The sequence below is a fragment of the Diabrotica virgifera genome, chromosome 6 (assembly GCF_917563875.1).
Source record: "Diabrotica virgifera virgifera chromosome 6, PGI_DIABVI_V3a".
Classification (NCBI taxonomy): domain Eukaryota; kingdom Metazoa; phylum Arthropoda; class Insecta; order Coleoptera; family Chrysomelidae; genus Diabrotica; species Diabrotica virgifera.
This window is the reverse complement of record NC_065448.1, coordinates 149,157,097-149,169,383: the sequence shown is the minus strand read 5'-3', so window position 1 is coordinate 149,169,383 and position 12,287 is coordinate 149,157,097. Positions and strand designations below refer to the sequence as shown.

Here is a 12,287-nt window from a genome sequence, read left to right as displayed (position 1 = left end):
CGCTGGTCTCGGTCGCGGGCTGCAGAACTACCCTGATATAATTGCATTGAGAGCAGTCGTGGAGAGACCTCGGGGGTCATCCATAAACTACGCCGTAAACAATTTGAACTTTTTAATACCCCCCCCCCCCCGCTCCGTCGTAATTCGTCGTTTACTGACGAACCCCCCCCCCCCCCCCATGTCGACGTCGTCATTGCAGTTCGCGACCTCCCTTTCAGTGATTTAAAAAAATTCAATGTTATTTCTGTTTTTTTTTAATCAACCTTGAAACTTTATTTGCGAATGTATCATAACAAGAACAATTAAGGGGTAGGCGCAAAATCTTGGTCCAATGCTATTTAAATGCATTATTTTTTCTAATCCTGAGAAAACTAATAAATATATTTGAAAAATATAAACGCAGAATGAAAGATTACATTATTACCGAGGGCTGAATGTTCCTTAGAATAAACAAAAGGTTTCTTTTAAATAAAATTTTTGAACTTAAAAATCAGACTAAATATTCTCTTTTTTATCCCTGTAACTTATTAAAATAAACATTATAGATGTTTTCAGAAACTTTTGGCCCTCGGTAATAATGTAATCTCTTAATCTGCGTTTAAATTTTTCAAAAAATTTTATTAGTTTTCTGAATATTCGAAAAAAATGAATGCATTTAAATAGCATTGAACCAAGATTTTGCGTATAAATCTTCTCTAAGTATAAATACAACTTACTAACTAAATAGAACACAATATGTTATTTTCATTCATTCTTTCACAACTATTTTTTCACACACAGTATGCAGCACATAAATGAATTAGCAATTTAATATTGTTTGCTTCCAGACGTTGTTCTGTATATATAGAAGCGCTTGTTTAAACCCAAAGGACAATGTCTTATATTGTTTGCTGTCCTGTACACAAGTGCTACCTAATATTATTTTAAGGCTGTGAATGATAAAAAACGAAATGTATGCGATAAAAGTATCTATAAGAGAATTCTTTTTAATTTTAACAAAGGTGTATTTATTCGTAAACGTTTTGTTTTATTTTCAATTTCATTTCAAAAACTATAGCAAAAGCTAGTAAAAAATTATATTTATAGAGACAATAGCGACAAATTTAAATATACCAATATATTAAACGACGTCGAATGTGCACTCATACCCCCCACACCCCTGTCGTATTTCGTCGAAATAAGCAAGCCCCCCCTCCCTCTTCTCAACGACGTAGTTTATGGATGTCCCCTCGCCTATCTGTCGCCTGTCGCGGTCTCCTGTCTCGGTCGCTTGGTGCGGAATTCTACCTTAACTTTTTGGTTATAGACGAAAAAAGCGAAAATTTACCGTTTTTTGATCTTCATTTGTTTGTAACTATGTATATCATCAAAATCGGCTGCAGGAAACATAAAGGTTATTAATATAGATGTCCATACTACTCAAAAAATTTGGTTTCGGCCTGGAGGGGGATGTGTCACGAGAAAAATCTTATTTCTCTGGACTTACAGCCTGTTCACATGGATGGTATATATGCAAAAGGTATACCTGTATATTTTGCCACAGCTACTAAATGGTTTTTTACTTGGATTGCTAGTTCTCTGGTTGGTGTTAATACAAGAGCAAATAGTGGTTTAAGCTTGGAAGTTTCTTTCATACTGACATCATTGATCAATTTTACACATCCAGTATCTAAAAATAAAAATTAACGATGAAAGAAAAGGAAAGGAAGAAAGTGATTTATACATGAGGTTAAAAATTACTTACCTAAGTTATAAAGATATAGTATTAAAAAACTGTTTTTGGCTATTTTACTATAAGAAAAAAACGTCAGAACATGAACAATTCCCATATATAGAAAATTTCACTGTTATAGAACGCATATTCAATTTAAATAGAGAACAACTGAATAATTTGAAAGCTAAAACTTTTTTACTTTGAAAGATCATATTATGTATTTTATTTGTAAATAATGTTAAAATGGAAATTAATCTTAACCTACATCTCCATTTCAATGTGCATAAAATAGTACTGTATCTGTAAAAACAAGTAATATCAAATTAAAAGTAAGACATACCTTCTTTAATATCATCTTCAAAGTCAGATTCATCAGAATTGGACTCATCTTCTTTCTCATCTTCCATCACAGAATGTTTTTCTTTCACTTTCAAAATTCCTGTTAATATTGGTAATCCAAACGCCAAAGTTTTTCCACTACCTGTCTCAGCTGCTCCCAGAATATCCCTTCTTCCTACGAATAAACCAAAGATGAAGAAAGATATTGTCACTTATCTAAAAACTAATGGGTCTATAGTCTATACTATGTTATATTGATTATTACAAGGTAAGAGACAGATACCGATGGAATGGCAGAAGGCACAGACAGTGCCGATTTATAAAAAGGGCGATAGAACAGATTGCAACAACTACAGAGGAATAACACTGTTAAGCACTGCCATGAAAATATACGAAAAAATACCGAACAAAAGAATAATCGGAAAAATTGACAGCACACTCGAGGAATCACAAAGCGGCTTCAGAAAAGGCAGAAGCACCCAGGATCATATATTTACAATCAAGCATATAATAGAAAAATATCAGCAACAGGAGAAAAAATGTATATGGCTTACATAGATCTTGAAAAGGCTTTTGACACGGTACCAAGGCAAAAATTATGGGAAATATTAGAGCAGAGAGGTATAAGTAACAAAATGATAAGGGTAATTAAGAACATTTACAACAACAATGTGAATTATATCATCAGCCAAAACATAACATCAAAACCATTTACTACGAACGAGGGACTGAGAGAAGGAGGAGGATTAAGTCCAACACTGTTTATAATTTACATGGATGAGATAATTAAAGAATGTAAAGTAAAAGTGAAAAAAATGCATGTGGGTTATAGGAATTTAAGAAGAGTATACATTTCAGAAGGAGCATTCGCCGATGACGTTGTCATATTGGCAGAAAATGAGAAACAACTACAAAGAAATATAGAAATATGGAATGAAACACTAAAAAAATATGGAATGACAATTAATAAAAATAAAACAAAAGTTATGGTCATGGGGGAAAAGAAAGAAGAAGAAAAGATAAACATAAAAATAGAAGAAGTAAATATAGAACAAGCACGAACATTCCAATACTTAGGAGTAGAATTAGAAGACAACGGAAGACAGGAAACAGAAATTAATAATAGAATTCAAAAAACAATGAACTTATACCATGCAATGAGCAATGAATTCATAAATAAAAAAGAAATACATAACACGAAAAACAAAAATTAATGTGTTCAAGTCAATATATAGACCTGTATTAACCTTTGGTTGCGAGTCATGGGTACTAACAGAACGACAAAAGAGTAAAATACGGGCAGTAGAAATGAAATACCTTAGACGAGTTCGAGGAGTTACCAAAAGAGATAGACTACGGAACACTCAAATAAGAGAAGATTTGGAAATCGAGTCAACGTTAGAATTTATAGAGAGAAGGCAACTCAGTTGGTGGGGTCATCTTCAGAGAATGGATCAAACAAAACCGGTGAAAGAAATTTGGCAGGCAAAAACGCAAAGAAGAAAGAAGAAAGGTAGACCACGACAAACCTGGGATAGAACACTAGGCAACATAATCGAGAAAAGGGGAACAACGTGCATAGAAGCAAAGACGCTGGCTAGAAATAAGAACGAATAAATTTGTATATAATATAAATGTATAGCAGTAGTTATTAGTTAAATTTAAGATTAAGTTGTTTTTTGTATTGTATTATAATGTAACATAATGTAATGTATTGTCGCCTTACACCACTATGTGGTAAAAAGGTTTTTTTTGAAAAAATATATATACAAGGTAAGAGAAGAAAAAAGCTTTATATGTACAGGGTGTTTCTTTGGAAAAGTAACATATGTTAACTGGAAAAAGGGGATACAGTTCATCCCAAACCCTTTTTTCAGTGCATCATAGATTATCAAATTCTCTCTAATACATTAAAGTTAGAAGTGACAGAAAAACGTACCTCCGTGATTATTATAAATAGAACTTAGAGAATTATGTATTCGTTGACGGGTATTTGCAAATTAAAACTACTTCTACTTAGAGATGTATAATTGGTTGGCGATTACAATGCTCTAAATAGATAACCTTATCCGATCTTACTATATGGTGTGGAGGCATGGACGCTGACCGAGATGCTCATGAAAAAACTGGAAGCATTCGAAATGTGGATGTACTAACGCATTCTTCGTATATCCTGGACCGAACATGTCACCAACATAGAGGTAATCCACAGAATCGGAAAAGAGAAAGAAATCGTGAGCACAACTAAACAAAAAAAAACTTGAATATCTAGACCACATATTGAGACACGATGATTGTTCACGGTAAAATAGACAATAAGCGAGGGCCAGGTAGGAGAAGACACTCGTGGCTCCAAAATCTGCGGAAGTGGTTCGGACTCACATCAGTCGAACTATTCAGAAGTGCCGCAAGCAGAATTGCCATGTTAATAGCCAACATTCGCAACAGACAGGGCACTTGAAGGAGAAGAAATAGATAACCAATCAATCATGCGAATAAAGATAATTTTAATTATTTAATAAGCTATTTCTTTATGGCATTTGTGTAATTAACTATTCTAATTGGGAAATAAGCCACAATTTAACTTGAAAAAATGATTTTATTGACGTTTCGACTTCCACCTAGGACGTCCTTATGAAAATACCTTACTATCAATACAGGTGGAATATACTTTCAACATAATAGTGATTTATCACATTACAGGCGCATAGTTAGTCTAACAATTTTCCAATAGATGGATTGTTAGAGGCGGTGCTTATGTCTTGCATTCACAATAATGTTATTTTAATCGTGTCAATTATGTTTGGGCATATTTAAAATCCAATGTTTATAATGATGAAATACATTGTAGAGAAGAACTTATTGAAAGGATCTAAGATGCCTTTCAAGATATAAAAAATAATCCAGATGAGATTAGTTAAGTCAGTTCGACATATTACAAGAACAGCAAGACTTTATCATGAAAGGGGTTAGTCCATGTGGTGAGACCGCTCCCGTCTGAAAAAAATCTGATTCAGTTTCTTTGTGGATTCCTATTCAAAAATGTCCCCTTTAAACAAATCTGAAGGGTGCCGGGCGGAATTTTTGGGCAGAAATTGTTTAAACAATTTTTTTAAACAAATACAAAAGATCACCTTTTTTACCCAAGAAAATATTTTTTCCACCTACCTCTACCGAAAGTATACTTTTCCAGACCTGATTGTAGGGAGCAAAGTTATACTTTTCCTCCCTAGGGAGCAAAGTTGTATTTTTCCTCCCTAGGGAGGAAAAGTTATATAACTTATTGACGCCCTGTACAATATCTATTTTCTATTACGTAAGTATCTATACATTTTAACGTTTATTTATAAAACACCCTGTATTTTGCAGAATTTCAAAAAACAGTAAATTGTTATTTTGATTTAACAATGTTTACATTAATAATTTGACTTATATTTGACAGTTATATTGTACCTACAGTGTGTCCACGGTTGGGGTGCCCAAGACGAAAAACTTTTTTATTTTCGATTTTAGCGAAAAATGTCATTCTTGATAAAAAGTTTTGCTTGTTCTAAAAGCCCATAAAACGCAATACAATTCAAGTTTTTCAAATCCGGCTTAATTTTATAGCCAATTTTATGTAAATTCCTATAAATTTTTGCGCTAAGTTTGAAATCGTAACAATAATCTAGTGTTGCTAAGACACAATGTAGCTTAGTAACTGTCAACTCAAGTAATTTGCGAATTGTCATTTTTTTCGACAATTTTAAGCGTCCAATAAAGAGTTTATCTTGTGATAAATTTCATTATTAAAATTATTGGATTAATAATTATGTAATTATTATATAATTGGATGGTTCGAGGAGAACGAAAAAGTCTGGCTTCATAATCCACAGAAGCGAAAGGGTTGTTCTCATAAGTTATTATTGTTAAAATTTCGAACTTAGTGCAAAAATTTATAGGGATTTACATAAAGTTGGCTACAAAATTAAGCAGGATTTGAAAAACTTGAATTTTATTTCTTTTTATAGGGTTTTAGAACAAGCAAAACTTTTTATCAAGAATGACATTTTTCACTAAAATTGAAAATAAAAGAGTTTTTCCTCTTGGGCATCCCATCCATGGACACACTGTACTTGTTAGTTTTAGTTTTAATAAACTTTGTTGGTTAGTTACATAAATTAATTAAGTAAAAATGAAAAAATTACTTGTTATTTGAGGAAGGTGGAAAAACCATATGTATAACATGGGAGTAAAGTGCCTTTTCCTCCCTTGAATGATTACTGCCCCCCGCTACGCGTCGTACAGTATACTTCATTCTCGGGAGGAAAAGTAGCACTTTCCTCCCTTGTTATACAAATAGCTATTTTAGCTTCTTTGGGTCATTCTAAATTCTAAACAAGAAAGGTATCTTGTGATTTTTCTCAAAAATTTATAGTTTTCGAGTTATAGGCGATTAAAAATCTGAAAAATGCGAAAATACGCATTTTCAAGGCTTAAAAACTCATATTTAAATTAGGTTGCCAAGTACTTAAATTGTAGTTTAAACATTCATTATTAAGATTATGAAGAGTTATCGGGTCTAGCTTTAATCTAGCCTTAGTTATGCGTGTCAATCCGATTTTTTTAAAAATATATTTTTTAGATTCTTTGGGATATTTTAAATAAAACATGGTTTTTGATATTTTTCGAAAAAATTAATAGTTTTAAAGTTATAAGCGATTTAAAATTCGAAAAATAGCGAAAATACGCATTTTGGGATTTTAAATCGCTTATAACTTTAAAACTATAAACTTTTGAGAAAAATGACAAGAAACCTATTTTATTTAGAATGTCCCAAAGAATCTAAAAACTATATTATTTGGAGAAAATAGGAGATTTTTGGAAATAGTGCGCGCCGCACCGGCAAAAAAATCGGATGAACACGCATAATTAATAATTAAATAACAACGGTGTAAATTAAAGTTAGACCCGATCAGTCTCCAGAAACTTGAAAATGAATGTTTAGACTATAATTTATGTACTTGGCAACCCCAAAAATACTAATTTAAATATGAGTTTTTAAGGCTTGAAAATGCGTATTTTCGCATTTTTTTAAATCGCCTATAACTCGAAAACTATCAATTTTTAAGAAAAATCACAAGATACCTTTCTTGTTTAGAATGACCTAAAGAAGCTAAAAAAATATTTTTCGGGTCAAAAAGGTGATCTTTTGTATTTGTTTAAAAAAATTGTTTAAACAATTTCTGCCCAAATATTCCGCCCGGCACCCTTCAGATTTGTTTAAAGGGGACATTTTTGAATAGGAATCCACAAAGAAACCGAATCAGAAATTTTTTCAGACGGAAGCGGTCTCACCACATGGACTAGGTGGTGGTCATTTTGAACAATTAGATTAGTTTCAACCTTTTCGCGGCGGGAAACGACTGTAGTCGCTAAAACTTTCGGTGCCCGGTAGACGGGAAACGACTCAAGTCAAATACAAAGAGGACTTGATTCATTCAGTAAATGAGTCATTGACGATTAAAATTACTTGCTAAAGATTGTTTTATGGGTGATAATATTACAGTCTTATCTAATTTCATCACTTTATATTTACAATATATTTGATTGTTGATTAGTTTACACGGAAGCGCTGTCCGCACCTGTCCAGCCGAGCCGGTCACATTCTTGTAAACCGGTGCCGTACCGAAAGGGTTAATAATAGAGATTTTTCTGCAAATACGCCAGTCAATGAGAGCATGCACAGGATATTACGTCCGAATTATATCCTACTGCATGGATTTTAATGAAATTTTGGGAATAGCATCTACTTGTCTCCTAATTCAAAGTCTACCCTATATATTATGGCTCTTTTATCTTGGGGGGCGGTTCCCACCCCTTCTCGGGGGTTTAAAATTTTTTGGTTAAAATAACGACGGAAGTTACTGAAGAACCTAATTCTAGGCAAAAACCATTCTATAATTTTTTTTTCGAAAACTCAATACTTTTTGAATCATTCGTGGTTTAAAATTTGCCATTTTCATTGAAACATAACACCTTTTCGGAGGGTTTTTTGCAAATACTATGCATCTAACTTAAAAACTATATAAAATATTTTTGTAGTTTATAAAAAACAATGAGATTCGTTCCTTCATAAATCTTCTAGTTATACAAAAAGAGATATGGTAGGTGAAAAAAGAATGTGTGTGTACTTTGTACGCACGTAAGAAGTTATACTTCTATTATAATATAATCTAACTTCATATTATGATTTCAACGAAATCAATATACCTATCTACTTTAAACAGTATTTTTGTATTGTATTTAAATATTAAACTAATTTTAGAAAGAACAAAAAAAAAGGATATGACTTTGTCAGAATTTGAACAGGGGACCTCTCGATCCCTATGCGAATGCTCTACCGATCACCTACCACCGTTTTTGTATTCACTCGATCATTTCTCGGACATAATTACAATCACGGTGACAGATACATTAATTGAAAATAAACATTTTCAATAATACTTATTAGGAGGAAGACAAATCCACAGACATAAAAATTATAATATATTTACTAAAAACGCTAATAATAAATATATTCTTTTCACGCACACCTTATTTGCGCTACATAACTTAAAAGATGTAGCGACTAATACCATTCTGTCGGTGTGCGCATGCGCCAGGGAATGTAAAAATTCACCCTCGTGCCTAAAGAAGTATAACTTCAAAAAGTTTGTTTTTTTTGTGCATGCTCAAATCGGTGTATTCAACTTGAAATAACAGAGAATCTGTCGATTTTAGGTGCATAATGCTACCATGCTTTTGTAGTGCTTCAAAGGACCTTTAAAATGGGCAATATTAAAATGTCGATTACACTCAAACTAAGCGAGATAATATGCTGCAAAAAATTGATGACTAATGTATTTTAAGAAAAAATGAGAAGTATATTTTACCCCTCATCCACCAGAATTTAAATGCATCGTTTTCCTTCTACAATACTTTTTATTATAGTGTTTTTTCTATGTTCAAAAAGTTGGACGGGTTGCTCATTTTAAAGGTCTTTTCAAGCACTATAAAAGATATCGGTAGCATCATACACCTAAAATCGACCGTTGCTCTATTATTTTAAGTTGAATACACTGATTTGACCATGCACCAAAAAACAAACTTTTCCACCTACCATATCTCTTTTTGTATTATAACTAGAAGATTTATGAAGCAACAGATCTCTTTGTTTTTTTATAACCTACACAAATTTTATATACAGTTTTTTTTGGCCAATGGCCAATTTTCAACCATGAATAACTCAAAAAATATCGAGTTTAAAAAAAAATATGGAACAGTTTTTGCGTAGAATTAGGTTCTCCATCAACCTCCGTGGTTATTTTACTAAAAAAATTTCCAGCCCTTGAAGGGAACCGCCCCCAAGATAAAAAGCGCCATAGTATATAGGGTAGACTTTCGTTTCTTGAGCTATTCCCTACTTACTGTGAAAATATTAAGTAAATCGATGTAGTAGGATGGAATTCGGAGCCAAATACCCTCATTGACTGCCCTAAAATTTTCGCTGTTTTGTTTTAATCTTTAGATACTTTAGAAACATGCTAAACAAATCTTTATACAGGGTGTAACAAAAATACAGGTCATAAATTTAATCACATATTCTGGGACCAAAAATAATTCGATTGAACCTAACTTACCTTAGTACAAATGTGCACATAAAAAAAGTTACAGCCCTTTGAAGTTACAAAATGAAAATTGATTTTGTCCAATATATCGAAAACTATTAGAGATTTTTTATTGAAAATAGACATGTGGCATTCTTATATGGTAGTAGCATCTTAAGAAAAAATTATAGTGACATTTGGACAACCCATAAAAATTTTATTGGGGTTTTGTTCCTTTAAACCCCCCCCCCCCCCCCCAAACTTTTGTGTACGTTCCAATTAAATTATTATTATAGTACCATTAGTTAAACACACTGTTTTCAAGACTTTTCTTCCTCTTCGTACTTTTTCGGAAAGTCAGTTTTTATCGAGATATTTCGAATATTTGTCGTATCCACCACATATTTGTATATGGTTAAGTACGATTATGGAGACTTGGTAATAATACGAAAATTTATTTATGATTTACATTTTTATGGATATTTTGAACCATATTAAAAAAGAAGCCACATCTCGATAAAAGGTGCCTTTTCGAAAAAATACAAAAAGGCAAAAAAGTTTCAAAAACACTGTGTTTAACTAATTGTACCGCAGTAATATTTTAATTGGAACGTACACAAACATTTGGGGGGTTTAAAAGAACAAAACCCCCATAAAATTTTTATGTAAACATATTGAAAAATAAGCCTCAACTCGATAAAAACTGACTTATCGAAAAACTACTAAGAGGCAGTTTTAGTAATATTGAATTTAACTAATGGTACCACAATAATAATTTAATTTTGAGACGTACACAAAAGTTTGGGGGGGTTTAAGGGAACAAAATCCCCATACAATTTTTATGGGGTGCACAAATTTCACTATAATTTTTCTTTAAGATGTTTCTGCCATAAGAATGCCACATGTCCATTTTCAATAAAAAATCTCCAATATTTTCGATATATTCGAAAAAATCGATTTTCATTTTGTAACTTCAAAGGGCTGTAACTTTTTTTATGTGCATATTTGTACTAAGGTAAGTTAGGTTCATTCGGACTATTTTTGGTCCCAGAATATGTAATTTAATTTATGACCTGTATTTTTGTTACACCCTGTATATCCTGGTTTCTAGCGATTGAAAGAAATGCAAAAATATAAACTTAAACAAAAAAAACATATTATTACATCCTATTCCTTTTAATACATTACTTTATATACTTAAAGAGAAGGCTTGTATGGGTTTTCAAATATAAGAAGTTTTTTAAGTTTTTGAGGAAGTTGACTTATATCGTAATATCATAATTATACCTAATATTGCTGAGGGCAAAGTTAACTCTTGGATTTGAGTAGGATTAGAGTACCCCAACTCTGCTAGGGCTTTTAATATTGATTCAGGTAAACCAAAAGAATTCCAAGCTGTGACATCTAAATCATTTTTGGTACTTTCAGCTTCATCTTCTATGCCTGAGGTATTTCCTGACTTAGATGGGGTAAAATGGTCTATTTCTATGTGCTGTTTATTTCTTTCTTTATTTACATTTTTTCTTTTCTTCTTAGGTATATTTTCTTCATTGGGTAAATTTCTTTTTTGGGGCTAAAAATAAAAAATTAGGTTTAAATACCAACTAATATTGTAGCTTAGCAGATGCAATTTTCATTTTAAAGCAGTTGATGGAAAAATTCAAGAATAAAGAACGAAATGCTCATATAGTATTCATTGAACTTAAGAAAGCATGATAAAGTTACTAAAGAGATTCTCTGGTAGGCACTCTGGCACTCAATAAGAAAGGAGTCCCCCAGTGAATATATTGTAAAGATTTTGAGAGATATGTACAATCCATACAATATAGACACCATACCATTGCATGTCATTATCTATGTCAGAGATCTAAGTTGACATTGTTGCTCAATTACAAAAAATTCTTAAATTCATTTTGAACCAAATATACTTATCACATAATTATTGCGAAGTGGATTATACAACAAAACAAATTAATATTCAATGTAAATTAAGTTATAAACTTACGTTAAAGTAAATAATAAAAACAATAAATATAATAAAACAAAGAATAAAAACAAATCTGAAATGTCAATACCGCAACTGTCAAATAAATGTTACCAAATTATGCCAAAATGTCACCTTTATTCAATTGCAGTAAGAGTGTAATCTGAACAAGTGTGCTTTATAAAAACGCTTTATATTCCACTTACAAATTAAATGAAACAAGTTAGAGTATGTTTTTTTATGGGTAGAAGATTTACCACCTCCTTCCCATAAAAAAGGGTATGATTCTTTAAAATTACATTAATAGAAATCTTCCAAATATTATTTCTACACATATATAATAAAACATGTTTAGTGGCTGTAATTCCAGTATACTCAGCTAAACGATTCTAAAAAGGAACACACCTACGACTTAAATATTTCGTGTTGGTATCATGTGACGTCATATGCTATGAGGTAGATGACATGCAATGGTATCTATATTGTACGGACTGTATGAGGGAGTAACAACTAGTGTTAGGACAGGTGTGGGAGAGACTGATAAATTTCATGTGCAAGTAGGTTGCACCAAGGTTCAGGGCTTAGTCCTTTATTCTCATTAGTTTTGGATCAGATAACAGAG

At 32.0% G+C, this 12,287-nt stretch overlaps 1 protein-coding gene across 1 annotated transcript in view; it reads right to left on the bottom strand.

Moving 5' to 3' along the window:
* Nucleotides 1-12,287, bottom strand: part of LOC114329179 (ATP-dependent RNA helicase ddx24) — a 124,280-nt gene that overhangs the window by 108,377 nt on the left and 3,616 nt on the right. Inside the window, exons 2-4 of the mRNA XM_050653246.1 lie at nt 10,969-11,254; nt 2,055-2,228; nt 1,526-1,669 (exon numbers count right to left, since the gene is read on the bottom strand). Of these exons, the coding sequence (XP_050509203.1) occupies nt 1,526-1,669; nt 2,055-2,228; nt 10,969-11,254 (604 nt within the window). The remainder of the gene's footprint in view (nt 1-1,525; nt 1,670-2,054; nt 2,229-10,968; nt 11,255-12,287) is intronic.